We start from the raw sequence: 24,718 nt of genomic DNA on the forward strand, positions 1-24,718 counted from the left end.
TAAGTTGGACAATTTTAGCTGTGATGTGAGAGACTGTGAGTAGTACCGTGGTATATGGTTAGTAGTAAGCATGGTATAAGATATTTTTGAAGCCTATCTTTAGTGAGACCAATGCAAAAACTCCCTTCAGCGGACCTTGTGTGCACAACATGTGGGAGCGGGCTGGGGCCGCCATCCCCGTCCTGAGTGACACGGTGCTCCTGTGCACTTCTTGTGGGCTGTTGGTAATCTTGCATTTCTGTCAGTCCGTGCCTCACTTCTTGGTTTTTGTTTTTTTTCTAATCATCCTCCTTTTGCTGAGTATCTTCTGTATTAAGATGTCTTCCTCAAGTTTTATTACTTACTGAAGTAAGGTTGTTTCACCCAGTAAATCAGGATTAGGCCAATACATTAATATATCTAAACGGAAACATCACAGCGTCGCTAATCTCGGGTTTTTTTCCGGCGTTGAGGGTAAATCGCTGCCCACAAACCGTTCGTTACCTCCGCACCCAACTCTGGAGAAGGCGCGGTCGGGTCTCCACAGCACCAGCGACCCCGGTTCGGCGGCCCTCGCCTGAGGGACGCCCCCCCCCCCGCTCCTTCCTCTCCTCGTCCGCTCGGGAACCGGACCGGCCCCGCGCTGCCCTCCGCCTCCCGGCGAGGCGGCACCTGCCCGCGGCGGCAGGTGCGGCTCCCCACCCCCCCGCCCTGGGGCGGTCTCCGGCCCCGTCCCGCCCCTCCGCCGCTGTCCGCCTGCGCGGGCCCCGCCCCCGCGGCTGACGGGCAGCCAGGCACACGGCCCTGCGCTCATGGCGGCGGCGCTGCTGCTGGCGGCGGCGGCGGCGGCGGGGCGGGGCGGCGGGGGCCGCCGCTGAGCGCCCCGGGGCGGCGCGGGGGGTGGCCGGTGCAGGCGGCGGCGGGGCCGGGCGGCGCGCGGCGGAGCGCGGGTGAGCGGCGGGGCGGGCGGCGGGGGGGAGGGGGAGGAGCGCGCGGCCGCGGCGGCGGCTTTGTGTGCGCGGGCGGGGGGAGGGGAGCGGCGCCGGCCGCGCACGTGGGCCCGGCCGCGCGGGCACTGCCCCGCCCCCCGCGTCCCCGGGGCGTCCCGGCACCGGCAGCGCGCGGGCCGGGCCCGGCCCTGCCCTGCTCTGCCCTGCCGCCGCGGGGCTCCCCCTGGAGCGCCGGGCCTGGCGCGGCCTCGGCTTTACCTCGCGTCTCCGGCTCCTGCCCCGCGGCGGCGGGAAGGCCGGGGATGGTGGCGGCGGCCCTCTTGTGCACGGCACGGACGGGCTGTGCTGGGGGCCTCCCGCCTCAGAGGGGCCGCGCAGGCGGTGGGGACGCGGTGCACCCCGCTTCCCGCGGGAGGGGTCGTGGTTCGGGTTAAAGAGTTCTCGGAGGGGGGGAAGCCAAGCAGCCCAGCGAGGACGCGGATTGGTACCGAGGCACCTGTGCGCGTCCGGCTCCGCAGGCGAGGGCGCGGTGCCTTAGTGTCTCCCCGCGTATTTGGGGTGCGGATCGTTGGAGCTGCCGGCTGGGCGATGACCGCAGCGTTCCCCCTTCCGAGCGCCTGCCGGAGGTGGCGGTGCCTGTGCTGAGGGGAACCCTGAAGTCGCCCATCGGACCACAGCCGGGTGTCTGTCCTCTGGGATCCCAGTGCAGAGCTCGCTGGCAGGGGCGTACGGGGGTTGCTGTGCTTCAGCGGGCGGTGGTTTGCCATTGCAGCACCGCCGTGGGTCTACGCGCATGGGCTGTGCTGAGCTTCGGAGGTCAGGAGGCAGTTGAGGCTCCTGGACGGTACAGAATGGGACCAGCTCCGAGCTTTGCAGCTGTGGGTTAATCTGTAGCAACCGGGGAAGGAGGTGTCCTGGCTCTTTCGGGAGGTGCACCGCGGGCCTCCTCACGGTGAGAGGTTGAAGCCTGACCCGAAGGTTGCTGTGGGTGACGTTAATGCTTTTATTTTTACTCTTAGCGGAGCAGTGGAGAGAACATGTCTGGGATCAAGAGAGTGATAGCAGAGAAGGACCCCGACTATGAGGAGATCACCATCACGCATCCCAACAAACGTCACAAAGCAGCCGAACAGTCAGGTAGGAGCTGTCTGAACTGAAGGGATCTCCCAGGTGGAATCGGAAATGCTGTGGATGTGCATGCTGCAAACAGGTCAGGAAAGGAGTGGGGTAGGAGCTAAGGGGTCAAAGGGCAGAAATTGAGCAGGGAAGTTAGTGATACCTCTGTATAGCTATGTGAAGATATGATTGTCATACACGGAGCCATTCCTACCTGCTAGCTGAACCGTAAGCAAGGCGTGAGGATGCAGACTTTGGTGCATGATAGGAGCTAGAGCATGAGCTCTCCAAGGCCCCAGCCATGTACTTTGGTTCCTGTTGCTTGCTGAAGTATTTGCCAGTGCATCTTCCCAGCAGTTACCCATGCTGAGGTGTGCTCTGACCTGTGCATCTGTTCTGCAGTTGAAGTCTGCTTCCAGAAGGATTGGCAGTTTGTTTACATTTTGGAGGATAGAGGTTGCAGTATAGCGGGAGGCGGGGCGGTGAGGGGGAAAATCCATGACTCTGCAGTAGGGGTAAAAGGAATCCATGACCCTGTGGTAGGTAGACTGGCTCTTGCAAGATGACAAATGTTTGCATGAGTAGGCAGATAAAGTGAAACTGAGCAGTGTAGAAGGGATAAGTTAGGGAGAAGGAAGGGGCTTTGAAAGATGCAAGGGAGGCGGAGGAGCAGCTACCCGCTGAAGGAAAGGTGGATAAAGAAGTGTAGTAGAGAGAGTAGCTGGATGAATAGGTTTACGTTTGGCACAACTCAGATATGCTTGCTTTGGGAACCAGCCTGCTGGCAGGGTGCCTGGGACAGGTTGCAGTCATCTCTGGACAAATGAGAGTAGAGCTTCTTGCCCCGGGACAGGGAGTAGGCTAGTGATTTTTGCCATAGCACAGCTAGTGAGAGGATCATGGTGGGAGGAGCTGATGAACAGGGAGGTGAGAAAACCGAAGCTGGCTGTGGGATCTGAAGAAGATCCAGGAACAGAGCAGGATGCTGGAGCTGGCAGTTGGAGATGGACAGATGAGGGCTTCTCAGGTGATGTTTTGGAGGATGGTGTAGAGCTGGGCAAATCTGAGGAGGCTGAACTCTGGGTTGAATGTGTTGCTGGGCAGGTCCTGTCTGCCAGGCCGGTTAGGGGCCCTGACAGTGGATCTGTGCTGCAGCTGGCCATGGCAGAAGAGCATCACCACTCCCAGCTGCCTGCCCTGCCTGGCTGCCAGATATCACCACCCTCTGTGGTGGAGTGTCCTGGGGACAGCAGACAGGTTTTTAATCCACTTCTGAAGCAACTTTTCAGAAGGTCTTAATAATTGGCAGGCAAAGTCTCAGGGCCTTGGAAAACTGTCCTTGCCAAAGTGAACTTTCTGTTCAGGTGATTCCTCCAAACTGACTTCTTTCTTCCTCTCGTGGAAGATCTCCAACTTTCGATACAAGAATTCCTTAAGTATACAAATTTCACTAACATGATCTTAATTAGGGACTGTGGTTGATGCTAAGCTGGGAAAATATGAAAATAAAGTGTTCTTAAAAGCATCTGTAATATAACCACAAATCCTGAAGTGCTTTAATTGTCATAATGCTGGTGTTGCATGGCATCAGTCTTGGGAAGAGATGCAGTTGTCCCTGTCTGAACTGTACATCTCATACCTTAATCTGTTTAGGTTTATTTTAAGTGTGGCCTTACATGTGAATTTCCTAGGCATGGTGTTCATGGCTGGAGGAAAATTATATCCCTCTGGTTTTTCATATTGCATTACTCATACAGATTCAACCATAATTCTGTTTTAATGGAGGCTTGAACTATTTCTCGTCCTAGAACATACGCATTTGGGTATCTGGAAATAAGTAAAAATATTTAGGGTACCTCTGTTGCATATAGAAGCATCAATTGCCTTACTCCTGTTGTAGGTACCTGATCAGACAGTAAAATCATGTATGCTAGCTGGAACATACCAGCAAAGTTTTGACTTGCTTTTGATTTCTAATATCCCAATAGAAAGAGTAAAGAAACCTCTTCAAACAGATATGTACCCTTTAGTAAAACAAATGCTTCCTCTGAAGCTCAAAACAAAGTCTTGGTGCTGTTGCCTCCTATTCCACATAGAAACAATGTGAGATTTTTTTACAGAGGAACCCAGGCTGTTTCTCTGATCTGCTTTGCAGTGAGGTCACTGTACTTCTGATGCTGGCAGGAGGACCTTTTCCAGGCTTGCTTCTAGAAGTACAATTCCTGCTTTTCCAAGTTCTTGCTTAGAACTTGATAAAAACAGATGTTCTTTGAACCCCCTTGATATAACAGAGGTGACTTAAAGGAAGGGCAATATTAAAGTCTGCGGTAGTTGTAGGGCAAAAAGAATTGTTCCTTCTATGTTTATACATGTTCTAGAAAAACACAGTAAGATGCCAATTTAGTTCTTAGCCACTAATTTGCCATAAGGTATTTGCACAGTTTGAAATATTAAACTACATGCTTTCCACCGAGGTCAATAAACTCCTGCTGAAAGGCTAAAATTTTTTGACTGCCGTGCTGGAAGAGGATTTTGTAAGAGGTAGAGCAGCTTTCGATAGTGTAGTTTCCTTTGTGGATAATAAAAGGTTTGTAGGCACGCCAGAGCAGGCTGCACTTCGTGCCAGCGCTGAACATATAAAGTATTAGTTTGCCTTATTATTGCTGCATGAAGTGGTGTAAATTTCCTGGATATGAATTGGGCCAAAGAGAGCGGAAAAATGTACATAGTGTTCCAGCATACTCCTGCGCAATTGCAGCAGTAACTGCACTTGGCCGTAAGCACATTTGAGTTTTCCTTTTACTGTTTACAGCTTTACTGAGACAGAAGTAAACAAACTGGTCCTGTTCTTCCATCTTCTGTCATTTGTCGTCTCAGATGTAAAAAGGACAAAATAGCTCTCTGCATAAGCCAGCTTTTAAAGATACATGTGGTTTTTGTTAAGGCAAATTACTTTCTTTTGCAGAAAAATGATCCTTCCCTTTTTTGTGTGTGTATTATCCCTTCAGTTCTCCCTCCATAATGATTTCTCATCTTTATGTTTTCAAATAAAGCCTCAAAACCAGAAATATAAATACTTCCTTCTTCTTTATTTTCCATATGTGGCCTTGTACAGCTCGAGATGTTGCTGTGCAGAAGATTGAGACAATTATAAAAGAACAGTTTGCCGTCGAAATGAAGAGTAAAGAACATGAAATTGAAGTTATAGATCAGGTATCAAGGTTTTGTTCTTAAAAATACATAAGATCCTGGTGTATCATGGTTTGGGGCAATTGCTGCAGCAGTTATCCGTTACTATATGTTACCTCTTCTTTTTATAGCGCCTGATTGAAGCAAGAAGGATGATGGATAAACTGCGTGCCTGTATTGTGGCTAACTATTACGCATCTGCTGGTCTCCTTAAAGCTGGAGAGGTAAAAATTACTTTGGGAATAATAAGACTTCAGGGAATATTTGCAAAGGAAGATGTGTAGTTCACTGGTTATTCAGCTGATGTTTGGTTTTGAGATGTGGTTTCCTCGAATGGTGGGATATGAACTGCAAATGGGGTGGCAGTCGGAGAGGAGACCTGTGCATCACCAGCTGGGCCTCAGGTACTTGGGAAAGACCAGTCTTCAAGGAGCAGTTGAGAAGCCGTTCAGCAGCCCTTGGTTCTGGTTTCTGAAATACTCTGCTTTTTTTTTTCATCAGTTCTTGCGTGAGAGCACCTTGCTTCTCACACACTGCACAGTTTACCCTTGCAAAGCCCTGAAAAGTGAGGAATGTTTTCCTGTTTCACAGGAGGAAAGTGGAAGCAGATGGGCTTTGGAACTTCTCAGAAAAAAAAAATAAAAAAATCAAGATTTCTTGAGGCTTGGGTAGTGCCATGAAACAGTCCTCCCTTTACCCTGGCAGCCAGTCTGTAAATGGTTTGGTGAACTGATGGTGGCAGTAAAGCAGGAGGTAAATCGAGAAGATACCAGAGAGAGACTGAAAATTCACAAGGAAATTAAAAAAAAAACAAACGCTATTAGTTAAACTCCAGTCTGAGCATTTTGTCCTTAATGGGCTGGTAATTGCAGGGCGTTCATGACTCATGCAGACTCCCAGTTGACTTGTAGTTCGCTACCAGTGTAGGTATTTAGTTACCATCTTTTCAATTCGGGGAGTTGATCTATTTCCAGTAAAGATCTGAACTGATTTTTGGAAGCTGTAGATGGGTGCTGCAAACCTGGGTTTTACTCTAGTCCCATGAAAATTTCTTTTCCAAGCAGTGGCTCTCACTGCTACTCCTGGTTTTCCTGGTGTGATTTCCAGAAGCCTTGGAATAAGGTAAAACCAAAAAGGTCCAGCTGTTTTTTTCCCCTTCACTGAACTTGAGTTGATCAAGTGGAGTTGAAAAAGGTTATGGTAGTATTGGGAGGCTTGGAGATCCCTCTTCCCCCCCTTAATTTTTGTGTAGGCAGCTGAGGAATGTGAGCTAGGTTCTGATCTTTGAAAGTGCTTTTATCCAATGTCATCATGTGTCAGCAAGAGCTGTACTGTCCCCTGTCCTTTACTTGTTCTGCCATGCTGGGTGTTTGTTTTTTCCTTGCTGATTTTCACACTTGCCAGAAATAACAACTTTTATAATTGTTTCAAAGTATTCACAAAACTTAATGGTGCATCCTTGCTTTGTTTAGTTTTCCTGTAGTTTTTATGAGCTTCTGGCTACTGTAGCTGTATCTTTGATTGCATTTTTAATTTTTTCTAAAAGTCCTGATTTGCATGCAGGCTAAATCAATTCTCTCTTTATTTTGAAATTGTTACTGGTTTCAGTTTTCTTTGCTGTCTATTTTTAATGTGTGATTAATGTATGTTTGACTTGGCAGTGAATGGTTGTCTTGTTTCTGCTTCTGGTAGAATGGGAGTCTTTGTAGTTTAATTCAGAACTTCTAGGAAGATGATTTGCAAATTCTTATCCTGTTCTCATGAATATAACCAGTTCTTCAACCCAGTGCTGCTGGGTTTTGAGGCTTATGATTCCGTATGATTACAGTTTATTACATTTTCCCACAAATTAGTGGACAAGGTGTTGGTCATTTTACTTGACTAGGGATAAAAAACAAACCAAAAAAAAGAGGTTCTTAGTGGTAGTTTGGTTTGGTTTGGGGGTTTTTTTAGTGATGTTGTATGTGTGTCCCCACTGTTGGATATATGAATATAACTCTTGTAAGTAGGTAATTGACAGTTGGTAATTGGAAAGAAACAAATGAACCTTTAAAGTCCAAGGTGGGATAATGTTTAACTCCACTCCTGCTACTACCTCTCGAGGGCAGTTCTGCTGCTCCACAGTGCTGCTGGTGTCTGTCCCCATGCCACCCCCTCCATCCCGTTGGCGGAATTTTGGATCAGGGAATTTACGTGTATTAAAAAAGAGAATAAAAAGAGAATAAAAAGCCAAACAAAACCAACAAAACCCAACCAAACAACAACAAAAAAATCCCAAATCAGTTTCTTGATTTGTTTTTTCGTGACCTGCCCCCTCCCCATGAATAATTGTGCCAGCCTGGCTGATGCGGGTGGTTCGGGCAGGGAAGAAGAAAGCCTCTTTCAGCTGGTGCTGCCTGCAAAAAAAGCTGTCAGTGCAACTCTAGTGTGAGTCTGTGGCTTCAGGAGCTGGAGTGAGGCTATCTGACAGTGCTCTGCTGCTGGCAGAGGGATGTTGCTGCTGACTTGCTTCACCATCAAACCAAGGTGACAGGGAGGACCGGTGGCTGGAAGGAGAAGTGGCTGAGGGAGACTTGCTTTGAGTGATGGGTGTTTTCCTTGCTGCTTCTGAGGTTAAAAGCTAATACAGGAGAAAAAAAAAAAAGGCCTTTGTCACAGTAGTGAAAAAAACAAGAGAGACTTAAACGCTCCCCTGCCCCATCCTCCACCTTGCGGGTTTGGGAGGATCTAAGATTAGCTCTAAGGTGTCCATTTTGAGGAAAGTTTGCAAGCATGCCTAAGCACATTATTCTTTATCCTCCGTTGAGCTTTGGGAGCAGACAGGGTGCTAATACACACGTAGCTTGCCTCATAGGCATTGACAAGACTGCCAGTGAGTATCAAAACTAAAGAGCCTGATGCATTTACTTACCCTGCTTGCCTGCAAGAATCGGGCAGCTGTGGCCTTTCTGTGTATGGTAAGAGACCATAGGTATCTGCGCGGGAAGGGAAGATGTTATTTTCAAAGGGACATTATAGGTACTTGAGTAGGCTGCAGTCCTCCTTTCCAAAACGAGGTGGGTTTCTGAGATCAAAAGGTCTAAAGGAACAGAATCAATTTGGGGTGCTGTTTCTGTAGAACCGGCTTAAGCTTTTATCTTCTGCAGCATATGTTTTTCCTGCAGGGCAGCTGATTAAATATTTGCTCTTCTTCATACATTGACTTTTTCTCTTCTGGCACAGCTTTGTTTTCATCTGGGCTGCAGGGAAATAGTGACCGGATCTGCCTGACCTCTTTGTTGCAGGGGACCAGGTCATGTGATGCGACAATTCTTAATCACCCTTCAATCAAGAAATTCTTGGAGTCACCCTCTAGATCGTCATCTCCAGCTAACCAGGGCTCAGACACTCCATCTGCCAACCACTCCGAGAGCGACTCTCTCTCTCAGCATAATGACTTTCTCCTGGACAAAGACAATGGCAACTTAGATGCAGACGAGCGGCTGACAAACAGCCTGGACCAGAGACAGAGCAGAAATACTGGCCGGGTAAAGTAAAACTCGAGTGGCGGTCAAGTTGTTGGAGGTGTGTGCTCTGTCTGGACTCAGTGCTGGCACCAGGAGCTCTTCATGTTTTCACCCACCTTGCTGAAGATCTGTTTCTTACCCTCTCCAACTGCTTGCTCCCACTCTTTCAGCCTGGCTTTGCTGTAAGGCTAACTGAAGTGTATGTAACTTGGGTAACTCTTCTTAACTCAGTCTTGCCCAACAGAGAGGTCAGCTAGGCAGCAGTGGTAGTGTTATTGTTAGCACAGCTATCTGCCACTGTCTTGGTTGGTAGCCTCTGGGGAAGGAGGCATTTCACAGCTTGAGCAAAGGGTTTTGCTGTGCAGATGGAAGTCGGGCCAGAAAGGGTAGAGCCTGGAGAGAAGAGCAAGATGTGTCATTCCTAGCAGTGTTTCTAAGAATTAATGCTGCTGCCTGGCCCTGGGTGCCCATGGGGACTGTATTGCTTAAGAGTTGAACCACTGGAGTTTGGGGTTTGGCCTCCTCAGCAGCCTGTGGTGACAACATCGTGACACGAGTGGATTAGCTCACCCTGGGAGTGTGAGCTGGTAGAGCCTGTGTGCATAGTTTGAGTTGTTTTTGTCCTGGTGGCGATGCTTGCTGTTGTGCTAATATCACTGTTTGCTTAACTGAACCAAACTGACCCAGGTTAAAAATACCTTTTTTCATTGTTCTCCCATACTTTTTCCTGGGTTATTTTTGATCTGGATCCATTCCCTTTATGGCTCGCCGTGCAGCTATGGAAATGCTTCACCTGTTGGCTGCAGTTAGCTCCACCTGGGAGGCTCTCTCGCTGGCTGCAGGTGAAATGTGCCTTTAAGCTGTCAGGCCTGCCAGAGGAGTACAGCCTCTAACCCAAACCAGGGATGGGTATATCTCATTGCATATGACTGCATTCTGCAACTGAACAAGTTGCAATAATATGTGGCAGAAAGAGCAATAATTCTGCCTCTTGAGCAGCATGACACCCTTGATAACAGGGCTGCAGTTTGCTGAAACCCTGCCTAGAGTCTGTAGCTGAAGGCAGATACACAATATGTAATGTGGACCCACCTATATCGTAAACCATCAGACCAATATAACTTGTTTCTGCACTGGGGGCAGTGATGGAGCAGTTGTATTGCTTGGGTGTAGCATGTTGGTACATCTTTAACCAACACAGCACATGACTCAGAGGTGGCTGAGGGAGTGATGAGGAGCCATCCCAGCCTTCTGTGGCTCCTTGCCCCGGTTTGGGGCATCACTGACTTAACAGAGGAGGTGTAGTGGTTCCTAGTGGATCCACTGGCCCCACGCTGAGCCTTGTTTGACGAATGTTCAGTGGAGTATGATCTGGGAAGCTGTAGCACCGACTCTGTTGTTCATGAGAGGATGGCAGTCCCTTATTCTTCGGACAGCTGCTTTATCCAACAGAGTCGTACATAGAAAAGCCTCTCACTGTCATGCAAATGACAGTGCAGCCTGCGTTGGCACTGTGGATGGTCGTGTCTTCGTTTTGCCAGGGAATCTTGGCCACTTCTTAATAGCCAAGGCTGTGTTATAACGTTGCTTAGGCTGGATTTGTTGTGCCTTACGTATTGTAATGGATCTGTAGACTTATCTAGATGTCAGTGACATGGTATGGCTGACTACTGTCCCTGTTGAGTTGGAACTGAACTCTTGTCTCAAGCCCAGCCTCAGTTCTTCACTATGAAGCAACACTGGAGTCCCTCAAAGCAGCAGAGGCTGGAAATGAGAAAGATTAGATTTTCAGAAGCCACTCATGGGAGATTTAGATTTGTTTCTGGTTAGTGACCAACATGATGCTGCTCTAGTAGTGCTCGATTTTTTTCAGATAGTGCAGCGGCAGTGCTTTTGAAACCCAAGCTGAAATCATGGCTCAGATCCATGGTGTGTCACATAATGTATGCTCAGTTAAGCCATGCAGAGTACACTTGGCTAGGTAGTATATCATTGTTGCGTGCCTGAGTTGCTTAAAGATGCCTAGATAGCAATTTGAGTATTTTTAGGGATGATTCATTGTTGGTGTCTCATTTAAACTATGCAGGTTTACTTTTTTTTAACACCACCTTACTTTTCTAGCACCAAACAAAATGATGTTGAAGAGGAATGTTTGGTTTTTTGTTTCCCTGTTTTTTTTCTTCCCCTACCCTCAGGACAGTTCGAGTGTTTCAAGCTCTCAAAAACCAGGACAACGAAATGCTGGACTGTTAAATGATGAAACTTCACGGCTTTATGTGAAGAAAACAATTGTGGTTGGCAACGTCTCCAAGTTAGTATCCAGAGTTTGAAGGATGGTCCTTTATTTCAGGATTAAATGGAATAGGAGGTTAAAATTGGGAGACAAATAAAATTGCTAGGCTGTCACAGTGTGAGGTATTGCCCTTGAATAATCACTGTACCCAAGGCTGCCCTCCTCGAGTGTCTGCATGAGTTTTTTGTGGCAGGAACGGGTATTTTAGTAGTGGGTTTTTATATATATATACATATATATATATATGGAGGTTTTAAGATCTGTTTGTCTCAAGGAGAGTCTTTTCAGCCTTTTCTGACCAGTTAGAAATCCCAAGTTTTTCCCTGAAAATTTGGAAAAGCAAGTTGTCCTAATGGCTAATTCAGTGTGTCCATAGGGATGATGTGGGTTTTTTAAACAAATAACAAAAAAAACCAAAACAAAACCCCCAACACCAGAAGGAGGAAAATTGTGAAAGTCCAGCATAGTCTGAAGAAATTCATTTGTACAGTTTTTATTTATAATTTTTTTCCAAAACTGTTTAACACAGATGAATACACATAACTTTTGAACTTTGAGGAAATCGGTGAAGACAGACGTTCATTTTAGGAAACTATGGATGAGTCCAGGTTTTAACTCTCCACCCTTGCACTACTCAAGTCAGTCTTTTCCTCTTGCATAGAAAGTTGCAAACTTTGCTGACAAGACTTGCAGTGTTAGAATTGCATCTTGAAAATCTACATAAGCCTGGACCTGGAACCAAGTATTGACTATGAAGTTTCTTAAAAATTTATATGAAGAATTGGGGTTTTTTGTATATATGGTAGCAGAGTTGCTGATATTATGTTCTGGTGTGGTTTTGCTTCCTCATATCAGAATAAGATGGGGAAAGGGATTTGGCAGTGGTAGAATGTTAATATGAAGTCTTCCTAATGAAGAGCCAAATGTTTAAATGGACAAATTTCATATGGCAGTTGTGCACTAAAATAGAGGAAATGTGTTAGAAGCATAGACTAGGTTATGGGAGCTGTATCTGTTTCTGGATGAACTGTCAAGAGTAAGGAATAATGAGCAGAACTGTACAGGGGGCAAGGTTCACATAGGCATTTTACCATCCCCAATTTTTTTGCCTAATCTTTCCTGAAATACTTTTTGTGGTATTTATCTATTTGGGATTTTTATCTTGTGCTTGTTTTTTAACTTCTTTGCCAGGTACATTCCCCCTGACAAGAGAGAGGAAAATGATCAGTCGACCCACAAATGGATGGTGTATGTCCGAGGCTCTCGGAGAGAACCCAGCATAAATCATTTTGTCAAGAAAGTTTGGTTCTTTCTCCATCCCAGTTACAAACCTAATGACCTGGTAGAAGTGAGGTAATAAAGAATTACTCCAGTCACTCTTCCAGTCTTTATGCTTGCCAGGCTTACAGTGCTAAGTTTCTTAGAAAGTTAGCAACTTATTTTCCTGGTTTAGTATTCCATGTCTGTCTTTAACCTCCGGCTTGGCTTGACTTACTGCAAAATAATATTAAAAATAAATTAGTTTTTATGTAGCAAATGTGCCAAACAGTTTGTTTTGTTTTTTTAATTTCCTACTGAGAAAAAGCATTCAGTTGTTCAATTTCATGTTATTCATGCGAGTTTGTGCATCTCCTGTATGTGTTACACTGTCTGCTGTGCAGGTTAGACTTCTGTTGCCAAAAGAGGCGTTTTCTATCTCCCATCCATTCCACTGTGGAAAAGAACAAGGAGTCTCAGCTATTTTGCCCATAGTTTTAATGACACATGTTAGTTTGCGCAAGAAATTTTATCCCTCTCCCAAATATTTCTCCACTGTAGTGAGATCAGTGGCGTTGGCTTCATGCTTGAAGGAATTTCCCATCAGTGTAATGGTGCTGGTGCTACAGAAATGGGAGCTTCTCTGTCCTCTCCCAGACCTGTATTCAAAGCTGTGACCCTGATGAGATGAGCAGGGTTGGTTCTTTGTTGACTGCTGCAGGGAAATGTCCTGTCAATCTTTCATTCTCACTCCTTGGGACAAGATAGTGGGAGGATGCCTTCGAACTACTTTGTGTCTTCCCAAAGAAATTATTCTCCACAGGATGTTCAGCTGCCTCCTTGAGGAGGGTGGGGAGACTGCTGAGGTACAGAATGGCAACTTAATTCTGGCAAAATTAAAATACTGAAAGGCAACTCCAGAAAGACTTATCTGAGATAAGAAGTGTTAGTATGGTTCAGTAATGTTTCTGAGAAGGCAACCCTGAGCAGGACGAAAGCAAACTCCTTTGTATTTCTTGTCTAACATACTAAACTACACTTGACTGCTGTCTTTTTCTGCCTTTCTGTTTCCAGTATCTGATGTCAGTGCTGTTTGTCTTATGTTTTAGTCCCATCTGGTTAATTGATTTCTCGTTGCACGGTCCCAGTCATTGTAGTGGACATACATGTTCTGGACTAAATATAGCCTTTAAACCTCTTCTGTTTTGTTTTGTTGCAAAACTACATTTGGGATTTACAAATAACAAGCTGAAATGCAAACAAAGTAAGGGTAAATGTTAGAAATAGGCCCTTCTTTTTCAGCTTGGAGAATGACGGTGGTTGAGTTAGCTTTTCCTTGTTGTGTGTGTGTTGTTCTTTTAATGTTATATGAAGTGCATGCCTTCTTGCTACTAGATAGGGAATAGCAGAGAGCAATTGCAAAATGCTGCATTGAAAACTCATCTTGCAGCTGTGTCCTGGGAGCTGACTTGGGGTTTTTTTGAAACAAGTATTTTTCATTTGGCATTACACAGCCACCTTTTTTTGTTTGGTTGGTTTTTGGGTTTTTTTTTGGTTTTTGAAGACACTTGTTTCTTGTGTTCTCTCATCCAACAGTGTTTTACCATTTTCTTCCCTGTACCCTTGTGCAAAATAAAAGTATGTTTTCAGCTGTCCAAAGCCATAAAATTCTCATTTCTGTGAGTGCATTCTCTCTGGTGAATAGCAGGCCTGAAGATAGCTTTAGTTGTCAGCTAGAAAAGCAGTCTTTGGCTTTCTGAAAAAGGTACATGAAAGCTATACCACTCCTGCATCCAAAACGTGAATCACCATTTGTTTCCAGAGAACCTCCATTTCACCTGACCAGGAGAGGCTGGGGAGAATTTCCTGTGAGAGTCCAGATACACTTCAAGGATAGCCAGAACAAGAGGATTGATATCATACACAATTTGAAGGTATTTGAACAAAATATTTGAGAGAAAGGCAATTAAATGAGGTCTCTTGCATAATCTAGAAGAGGCTCCGCTTTTGCGTGTGCTTCTGCATCTCTCTGTTGTGTGTATGTCCTGCTGGCTATTTGCACATGAATAGTTGAGCTGGAGAATCAAAAAAGATCCAGGAAAGCCCCTTACCTTGGCTGTATTGGAGTTGATGCGGTAGCCAAGGAACCCAGCCTTGCAGAAGCTGGAACTGATTCTGCTCAGAGCAGCAAAGCATTACCTATTGTTTCCCTACAGTTTGAGATTTTTATCTTGCTCTCACTGGCTTTAACTTGACAGGGTGCTGCAGGGCTCTCTTTCTGTTGGTAAAGTGATTGCTGTATCTGTTCTGTTCCTTCAGCACTTTCACATACCGGCTAGAGATTATCTTTATTGTTAGAGTGGGCAGGGCTGAGATTCCCTGTTCATTCCTTCTTCCTTTTGAAGAGAGCCTTCTTTTTCAACTCATTCACCTGTCCTGCGACGCTCAATAGGATTTACAGTATGCAGCAGTCCTAGAAAACTAGGCCAGTGCTCTTGTTTTCCTTTTAATTAGTAGTCCCTAGCATTAGTAGAATTAAGTCCTGAGCTGGTTTAGTTTCCTGTTTCTTTGAGCAGCATGATTAGTTTTATTTAAACTCTGCCTGCATTAATGAATTTCATGCTAATGTAGATACCTCATTGCAACCCCAAATATAAATAGTAGAGAAGGTTGGAAACGTTCCCCTGGAACTTAGGGACATTTAATGCAGTTGATGAGTAAAATATATTTGGAGAGATAAAACTTGCGGAGAAATTGGTAACAGTATGGTGGATGTTATGCAGCAAAGGAAGCCCAGCCTACAGAAGAAAACTGAGCCAGTCTGTGGCACACGAGAACTCAAATCAGCAAATCTTTGCTGTTCGCATACTGAGCCTGTGGCTGCTGTGAAGTCATAGGAGTGAGCTGAACCCTCCTCCGTGGCTCGCAGCCTGTCTTCCCCTGAGCTCTGGGGCACTGCAAGACTGTCAAACCCAGCTTCTCTATATAGGTATCTTAACAGATGCCTCTGGGATTTTTCTGCCTCTCTATCAGCTGATAATCACTGTGAACAGTTATTTAATCAAAAATTATAGTGTAAATGTAGCCTTCATGCTGGTCAGTTTAAATCTCTGCGGTTTTTCTCATTATTATTTCCTTATATTGACGTCAGGAATAAAAAAGGACACTCCTCGAAGACTCCTCTTAGACTGAAATAATATTTCCCCAACAATCTCATTTCTTCCAGCTTTTTTGCTCCTTTCTGCTTCAGTGTGGGCTTTGGGTCATGGTTGGCTTTTTTTCAGAAGAGAGGGTACTTAACAGAGCACACAGATTTCTGACCCTGTGGCCTCAAAAAATTAGATGTGCTGCTGCTCAACTTACATAGTTTCAACTCCTTTCAAACAAACTGTATTGTAAATTCTAGCTAATATATTACTTTTGCCCTAGTTAATTTAAAAATATATTGTATCATTTTACCCAGTTGGACCGGACGTACACGGGCCTGCAGACACTTGGCGCAGAAACGGTGAGTCACCGGGTCGTGGGATGGGTGTTGTACTTTGATTCCCTTTAAGGATGTTTAAAAAGAAAAAGATATACGGGACTAAGCACAGAGTCAGACCCATTTGATTTCACAATTTCTGGAATGTACATTTTGCTCTCTTGTTAAAGGAAATCATTATGACGCCCTGTCACTATTCATGACAACAGTCATTTTTTCTCCTTTCTAGTTCAGAGGAGACTGTTTCCAGCTCTTCTTTCATAAATAACTTAGCTTGTACTACAGTTTTAATTTTTATTTCTTTGTGGAGCTTCTGGTACCAAATGTCTTGATTTGCATTCTGATGTGCTGCAGATCTCATGCATAAAGAATTTAAGTTAAAGGGATCACTGAACTATCCTGTTGAAATTTTGCAGTATATCAAGTACTTCTAAGTTTCTGTGTCTGTCAAGATTCAGTATCTTCATGGAAAATGAACTCTTAAAAATAAATATAAAATTAATTAATTAATAACTCATGGTTTGCTATATCCCTAAACATTTTTTTATTATTATTTTCACTTGTCTGTAGTGAATGGAAATTTTTAAGGTGAAATTGCATTACTTCAGCTTTTCAGTCTCTGGAGAAAACTTTAATGTGAGATGTCTGCTGCGATTAAAGAACACTTTTGAAGAGTAGATAGTGTGTTTCTCAAAGTCTTATCAGAAAAGGCAAGCTGCAGTTTTGTGCCTGTCCCTAAGGGGTTATGCAGTCCTTCCCTTAGTGGGATGCTTGGAGCTGGGCTCTGTATTCCTTCCAGTGTTCGCTATTCAGATTTCCCCATGGACCGAGAGATGTCCTCTACTGCAGGGGTTAAATATTGCAAGATTTTTGTCTTAGCTCAGGTGCTGCTGGACCTCTGGGAAGTGTCCCTGAAATGATCGGAAGTGTTATGCAGAGGTGGGGGGAGGAGAGGGAGAGGTTTCTAGACATTAAAATAAAAAGAAAAGGCATAGTTGTTTTCAGTTTTTATATCTTTACCTGGCTGCCAAATATTAATGTTGTCCTTTCTCCTCTTTCTGAAAGGTAGTGGATGTGGAGCTGCATAGGCATTCCCTTGGCGAGGAGTATCTTTTCTCCCAATCTTCAGAGTCTGACCTTTCTGACGTTCCTACATCTTTACCACTGTCATTGGGTATCCCAGCACCAGTCAAAGCTTCTTCACCAATTAAACAGTTGCGGGACTCCAGCCCGGATGCTTCTGTGGACAAAGGTAGAACGAATGGGTGTTGGTGAAATTTGAGTTCTTGGAACTTCAGCTCTTCTGGATACCTCCTCTTGATTGTTCTTGTGCTTTAAAGGTTGCCAGTGCTACCTGCTCCTTGCTCACCTCAGATGTTCATTTCCTCAGTGTACTCTGAAATGTAATTCAGAAATTGTTACGGTTTATTTGGGTTTGGGGGTTGGGTTTCTTGGGGTTTTTTTTGTGTTTTATAATCTCGATTTTGTTGAGTGGGCTTTGTTTTGCTAAACAGTGAATATGGAGCTTTATGCAGCAGATGTAGTTGGAAAAAAGGTTCTCGAATTGCACTTAGTTTTTTTCTTGGCAGACTGTCTTCAGATGGTTTTTTAGGTATCTGAATGTTTCAAGGACTGTGTATATATAAAAGGAATTGGCCTAGTGGTCTGTTCAGTTATTTACGTTGGTGCCTAACACAAGTTGACTGGGGCGGGGGGAGAGGAACAAAAATGACTACATAACTGTGCTGTTGAAAATAGAGAGTGAAAAAATTGTAGTGTATGTTTGTCTGAGGGATGGCATCTGTGCATGTCACTGTCTCATTCTCACCTTCCTCTGTAAGCTCAGGAAATGCAGCACCTGTTGCAATGGGGCAGTTGATGCCTTAGGATCATTTGAATTGCCTGAAGCAAGCTAGTGCTGGCCCCTTGGGCACACTGTTACGATTTTTAGTTTGTGTGAAATAGGAGAAACTGTGCCTCTGTTAGCATTTAGCTTTATTTTCTGAAACATACGGTTTCAAGGCTTACGTGACAGACCTTGGTTAACTGGGCTGAGAAACAAGGGTGTCTTTTGTGGTTTGCAGGTTTTAGTGTGAGAAACTTGCTGGAAGCAGTAACTTTGTATTTCAAAATATGGTCACATGCAACATGGTCTGATGCCTTTCTTGGTTTTTCCTGACACTCCTGTGTTCAAGGAATGGCTTTAAGCTGGTGTCTTGCATGGTGCGCTTTCTGGTAGGTGCTGTGATGCTACTGGTGGTGTTCTGGCTCAGTGAGAAGAAAGTCCACTGTTCAAATGCGGTGTTTTCTTTTGGCCAAAAAAGGAGAAACGCAACCAAATTTTAAATGCTCAGGCTTTTTATTCAAACAGGAAGATACACAGCACCTTTAGGTGACCAGTGCTACAGCCAACAGGAAGGAAGTAAACCTGCCTCTTTCTTACACTGACAGGCAGTGGCTCCTCTCATTAGCTCCAGGTTAATTGATCCTTTGACATCAGATAAGGTGGATTCCTTAACCCAGGTCAAAAGGTAGTAGGTGGTCTCCCTGTGCTCTTACTCCAAAAAATGCACTGTGAGATTCTCAGCGAAGGAGGTCCAGCCTTAGTCTTGTGGAACCCTAACCAAGGACACTTGAAACTACCAGCAGCTTTTGGTCAATGGAGGGCTTGTTCCAAGAAAATTTGTGAGAAATGGCTGATCACCTGCCACAGCTGAACAGGCTGTACATGGTAGCGTTTTATTCTTCTGTTCAGAGACAAATCCAACAGGCTTGCACAGGAGGAACCTCCTACCCCATTTTTTCACTGTTTAGGGCTGCCCACCAGTTGCTTTTCCTACCTTCATTTGAAAGTGTGTTTGTTGTACCTAAGTTTTGTTTGTGTAGAGAAGCACAGTAAGGAATTAGATGTCTCAGCCTAAGAACTATTTCTCTTCTTTTCCCTGTTTTAATCAGGATTCCCTGGGAATGCTGAAACCGAAAGACATGCCACGTTTTATTCCCTGCCATCTTCGATAGAACGGACTCCCACCAAATTAGCCACACAGAAAGTTGCTTTTGGCTCTCATGGAAATTCAGCCTTTCAACCCATTGCAGCTAGCTGTAAAATAGTGCCTCAAGGTCAGAGTCCAAGCCCTGCAGAGTCACCAGGAAAATCCTTCCAGCCTATCACCATGAGTTGCAAGATTGTATCAGGTGAATGTTAGTTTGCTTATCCCAGTGCTTCACCCTGGAAAACAAGAGAGTGAACCAGTTGGACTTGTTTTGTGCCCTTCCCCTGATTTCCTGCCAATCTTTAAACATCAGGCAGTAGGAAACTGTAGAATAGGGAGCTAAACACACTTCTTAATGTTCAAGGAAGAAAAAATACAAGTGTGAAATGCTTCACATCAGATCAAAAGCAGGATGAGAGCTGTTCTCTCCCTGTTCTTGAATGCATTTAAGTATGAAAAAGATAGTATTTAACTGGATTGCTACCCACAGAAAAGCCCAGGCAAGGACACATCTTTCATGTGGGTTATTTGTATGTGGGAAGAAGCCATTCTTCTCCCTCCTGCTTTCAGACAGCTGGGATGGATTAAGAAGAAAAAAATTTTCTGATTATTGGGCAAACAATTGAATTCAACCTTGTAGACTCAAATGGTCCCTCTTGTACTTGCGACACCTCTTCAGATGGAATAGCTTGGTCTTCCTTTTCCAAAAGTCCACCCTTGGTTGGATTAAATTGTCAGCTGACTGCAGTGAGCAATGTGATACTCTTTTGATAGCTTCCGAACCAAACATGACCAAGGTGCTGTTTACTCGTTTCACTTATAGTCCCTTCCCTGCCTGGGCATGGTGCCATCCAGTGGATGATGTTTTACATCAGAAAGTTTTAATGTGCAGCTCACCATGTCACATGTTGTGAAGCTGAAACATGACCTGTTACGTTCCTTCGTTTTCTGGTGTTCAGGGTAGAGAGGATGAAGCACCAGCTATCAGTATGTGTGTTTTCTGATGATCTGCTCCCAGATATTTTTCCTCAAGTCTGTCTGGTTTGTTGGGTGTTTTTATTAAATTTCAATATTGTTCCTTGACATCTTAAAACTGTACTCAGGCTGATTTACATTTGAACCTAAGCCAAGTGCTTTCTTCTGTCTTAATATGCTCTTCTCTTGATCTTCTTTTCCCAAGGCTTCCCAGGAAGCAAGAATTACAGGGGCCATCCTATCTTTCTTAAAATCCTTGGACTATTCTCTGTTGATCTTTGCTATTTAAATGTTTCCCTGCTAAATATTTTTCCAAGGTTCTGCTGTCTGCTGAGAAGTATCACCCCATCCAGATTTCAAAATCAGTTTATAAGACATTGAAATTTTATTTGATCAACATTTGTTCTATTTCAATTGTCAGTCACTGCCAAAAAAGCAGATTAACAGGCAGTTGAAGCTTAGTGTGCTTGCTGCTGTCTCTTTTCTCTGATCACTTCCTTGCCTGTCCTTTACTCTGCATTTCTTGTTTAGCCCCTCATGAAGCTTTTTTCTTCTGTAGTTTTTCTCTGTCCTGGTCCTGTTAGCTAGAAGTTGCACATTTTACAGTTTGCTTTCGAGGGCTTCTGCTGTAGTGAGAGCAGTGAAGAGACAAGAGCGTCCATGCTTGTCTGATGGCTGCTGTATCACACAGCCTTTTTATGTGAACTGCTTGGTTCCTGGTTCTGAATGCCCATACTGTGGGCTCCACAAGGGAAAGAGAGCACCTATCAAAGAGCTCGGCTCTCTTTCTTTGTCTCCTTTGGCAGACTGGTCTTGGCAGTGAGAATGGTTTAGGGTAACGTCCCTCAGGATTCAGATGGCTTCTCAAGGTCCCTTTGAGCCCTGCTTGTCCTGGTAGGCAGAGAATGTCCAGGCTAGGTATGAGCCACAGTGCTTTACGTGCCTTTTCCTTTCCTTCCCTTCTGTCTCCTCTTTCCTTCTCCAAGTCCTGTGATCTCACTCAGACTGGGAAATGCATCCTCAAAAAATGTTCCTTCTCTAAGCCATTGTAAAAAGTACTACTACTGCTGTATTTTTATGTTCTTAACATTTACAAGATAGAAGCATTGGACTTTTTTTCTTAAGGTTCTCCAATATCGACCCCTAGTCCATCTCCGCTACCTCGTACCCCAACCTCCACTCCGGTGCACATGAAGCAAGGCTCTGCTAGTTCAGTCATTAATAATCCGTATATTATTGTGGACAAGCCTGGACAGATGGTTGGAGCAGCAGCCACAAGCACAGGTGTGTAGTGTGATCACAGAAGGCAGTGGCTTAGTCTTACCCATTCAAGTTTATTCTCCCTTTAAAATGATTAGTATAACAGTATTTCAGCTTGTGAAGATGGAAAAGTACTTGGCAAAGAAAGAGGGAGGTATTGTTGATTTGCACAACTGGCCTGTATAACATCGTTAAGGGTATCTCAGACTTTAACGTAACTTCCTTCAGGAAACAGCACACAGTATAAGGCCAAATTGAATTCACAGATACGTCTTCAAAGAGAGCCTGTTCTTTGCAGTCAAAAAGGGAAGGGGAGAAAGTAATGTAGACTGTGGTGCACAGAGATTTAGACAGAAAGAGTGCACAGATGGTTGGGTGAGAACTGTGTCGTGGATGTGGGCAAAAAGCATGGAGAGCTTGAGTGACTTGCTGATCAGTCTTAGGTCTCAGGGAATGGTGCTCTATATGTGTTGAAATGTGTAGGCCCAGGTTACCAGGAGAACAGCCATGCTGGGTTTTGTTACTGCTCTCAACTTCTAGCTGGTCCAATTCCAGCCAGTTTGGATTCATCTAACTGGGTTCCCTTGGTGCTTCAGTGGTGACATAAGCCTGGGGTCAGGGGGGAGGATTGAACTTCAGGAGACTGGTGATGGGTATGGGAGTTAGTTGGTAATCTTTGTGTCTGGGCTGGAGGAAAGGTCACTCAAAACTAATTTATTTGTTGTGATTTGTGGTCTATTTAAAAACACACTTGTTTGTGTATGTGTGTGCTTGCCAGCATCTCGGAAGGATGCTCAGAGCCATGTGGTGAAGTGCAGCATCCATGTAACACACAAACCATTTGCTGGGCATTGTTGGAAAGTGCAAAAATTGGTTTCTTAATAACAGTTCCTCCTTTTGTCTGAGGGAACACAGCCGTCATTCATTTTAACTTCATCACAGAGGGAAATGGTAGGGGCGCATAGTTACAGCTGAATTTTTTAAAGTATGTTTTGGTGCTTTCTTGGTAACACTGAAGCTGTTATAAGGGTGTTTGGGGTTTTTTGTTTGGTTGGGGGTTTTCTGCCTTTTTTCTTTTCTGTTTCTTCTTTACCTCCAGCCTGACTTTCTACTCTGCATACATGGTTTATCATGGTTTGGGTAACTTTTGTGTTCTCCTAGTAGAGATTTGCACATGGAGAATATAATCTATAAATGCACCAGATGGTTTGGACGTACCAGTCTTAACGCCATTAAAGGTGCGGTTTCCCACCACGTTAGTGTGATGTAAGTACAGACTGGCCTGGAAGAAACTGTCTGCTGCTGCTTTGTCCCCTGCATTCCTGCCGCTTCCCCCATATCCTGCACAAGTCAGATCAGATCAGTGGCAGAGAAGAAAATTAATACCCTCCTCTCCCCAAATTGAGCTTTGTTGTGAGAGATAGCCTCATCACCAGGCCCTGTGTGAGGGACCACGATGGAATGTGGAACTGGCTTTTTGACACCAGTAGCCAGGCTGGATTGAGTGTAATGTGATACTACAGACAAAGGCCCGGGGACGTTTTTGATAAGACTGCAGATCATATTTAAAAAGAGGGCTGAGACCTTTATGCTCCGTGAAAGACAGCCTTCCCAAACCCCATTATTACGAGAAATGACTGCTCATTTACATTTAAATTTAAGTGCAGATTGTAGTACAACTTTTTGAGAGACTATTATGGTGTTTTCATGCATGTAATCTATAGCTTTGGCATCTCTTGAACAAACAAAACTAACAAACCAACCCAACAGCAGTAACACATCTGCTGCTGAGCAACAAAGTGTTGTGTACACACTCCGATAATGCAGGGTAAGTTTACCACTGAACTCCCATCCATCTCGGGGGTTCAGGAGAGTGCTGTGGCACATGTATCTGTATGTCAATTTTGCAAGAGCAGTCTTCCGCAGACAGAGGACTCTGTCTTCATTCCATATTTCTGTTTCTTTCTTTACCCTACTCACTTTGTCTCTCCCTCTTGTTACTCCTCGCTTTGTCTCCCTCCCTTTCTGGCCTTCGTTTTCCTTCCTACTCCAGCCTCCTCCAAGCCTTTCTCCATGTCAGTGTCTGAGGCTAGTGTAGGTTCAGAGGGCTTCTGAGCGGTGGAGGCTGTTACATCTGCAGCAGCAAGTTCTGACTGGCAGCTAGCTCATTTACTGTCCTAATTTCACGTATTTGCACCTGTAGCTGATACCCTTGGCCACCCAGGAAGGTGCCTGACCATTTGCTTGCAGCAAATGGAGCTCTGGGTGGAGACTACCTTCTCTGGGGTGTGGATTCTGCAAGTGAAAATGACAGTCAAAATGGAATGTCATGTTTCATGTTAGAAGAGGTTTCATGTGTTCAGTGGCACCGCTCCCTGGCCCTCACCCGACATCTACTTTATTTCCTAATACGCAGGGAGCCCAACCAGCAAACTGACCAGTGTCTGTCAGGCCTCTCATGGAACTGGATCTCCTGTATCAAAGACCCATGGGAGCAGTTTTGTCACATCAGCTGTCAAGGTAATGTTCTCATTAGGTGCGTACTTTCCATTTAAAATCCAGCTTCTTATTAAATAGGGCTTTTTAGTATTATAAATTCTGCATTTCAGGCAAGTTCTTTTGGTTGTCATTTCATATGAAGGTTTACTGTGTCTAACAGATGGAGCCATATGAAAACATGGTGGTTATACAAGATGATAGTGTCACTTCATGCAGCTCTAATTAGACTTGTGTACACCTCTGTTAAAGGCACTGCTCTTTTGCTTTTCTACAAGGAAATCCATGAGGGCATAGCTCTCAAAATGTCCTGTCTTTCAAAAAAAGCTCTTCTGTAGCTGACTTTGATCTTCTTCACTTTGTTATTGACAGTATGTGATTAAACCAGAGGTGCCTACCTCAAAACCTTCACTGTTGATTATTTTTGTACGGCAGCTGCTGCTAGCAGCCTGATAATAGCTCATTTACATCTTTTTACATCTGCTTGCATTTAGAAAAATGTTTGTGTAAACAGTGGAGTAACCAAATGTGTAAATAAACAGTGATAAATAGGGTTCATGCTTCTGATCTGCAAAGCCCAAAAGGTATGGAGCTGAACTGTCTCACATAAAATCTTCCTAGCACAAGGTATGGGAGAGGATATTTCTGGCAGGGAAGTGGCATCAGTGAGGCTCTTTCTGAAAGCAGCTGGTGGGTGTGCTGCTGAAAACAGGAGCATTTCCCTGTCTCCAAGTTGCAAGAATATTAATGCAGGATATGGTGGCGGGGGGGAGGCTTGCCAGTCAGCCTGCAGAGAGCAAATCACTTTACATTTGGAACTGAAATGCTTTCTATGTCTGTTAGGGAAAAAGTGTTGAAGATTGCTGTCTGAAGCAATTAGTTTGGAGTAGCATTTTAAGTGTCAGGTGTGCAGCTAGATATTCAGCTTTTAAGAGCCTGTCTGCCCAGATGGATTTCACTTAACTATGTTCAAAACCATTCATTAGTCTTAATTTTTTGCTGATTTGGGACAGTTCTTTCTGAAAGGTTTTTAACGAGTCATAGGCACATGTAATTAGTAAGAGTTGAATTCTGTATTTCCAGGGCAAAGTTAAAAACTGAAGATATTTAAAAATATATAAATATAAAAATCATAGCTCTGTAAACAAAAATGTATTTTAATTTATGTCTTCTGGTTGGTGAAAAAGCTGTAATTTTATGGTTTCTTTAAAGAGGAGGGT

General features: G+C 44.5%; 1 protein-coding gene across 9 annotated transcripts in view; it reads left to right on the forward strand.

The window, feature by feature from the left end:
- The first annotated feature begins 807 nt into the window (after positions 1-807).
- The window catches only part of YEATS2 (YEATS domain containing 2), a 51,875-nt gene continuing 27,964 nt past the window's right edge, over positions 808-24,718 (forward strand). For 3 of the 9 annotated variants that reach the window (XM_069791991.1, XM_069791996.1, XM_069791992.1), the window contains exons 1-13: positions 1,109-1,807; positions 1,949-2,066; positions 5,161-5,258; positions 5,366-5,458; positions 8,519-8,761; positions 10,936-11,051; positions 12,225-12,386; positions 14,113-14,224; positions 15,754-15,798; positions 16,840-17,026; positions 18,730-18,969; positions 20,868-21,026; positions 23,419-23,522. In XM_069791991.1, coding sequence (XP_069648092.1) covers positions 1,781-1,807; positions 1,949-2,066; positions 5,161-5,258; positions 5,366-5,458; positions 8,519-8,761; positions 10,936-11,051; positions 12,225-12,386; positions 14,113-14,224; positions 15,754-15,798; positions 16,840-17,026; positions 18,730-18,969; positions 20,868-21,026; positions 23,419-23,522 — 1,704 coding nt within the window. In that variant the 5' untranslated portion in view covers positions 1,109-1,780. Of the gene's footprint in view, positions 930-1,105; positions 1,808-1,948; positions 2,067-5,160; positions 5,259-5,365; positions 5,459-8,518; positions 8,762-10,935; positions 11,052-12,224; positions 12,387-14,112; positions 14,225-15,753; positions 15,799-16,839; positions 17,027-18,729; positions 18,970-20,867; positions 21,027-23,418; positions 23,523-24,718 lie in introns of those variants that run through there. The other 6 variants (XM_069791993.1, XR_011326128.1, XM_069791995.1 and 3 more) reach the window with 6 other exon arrangements.

This window comes from Haliaeetus albicilla, chromosome 9 (genome assembly GCF_947461875.1).
Source record: "Haliaeetus albicilla chromosome 9, bHalAlb1.1, whole genome shotgun sequence".
Lineage (NCBI taxonomy): Eukaryota > Metazoa > Chordata > Aves > Accipitriformes > Accipitridae > Haliaeetus > Haliaeetus albicilla.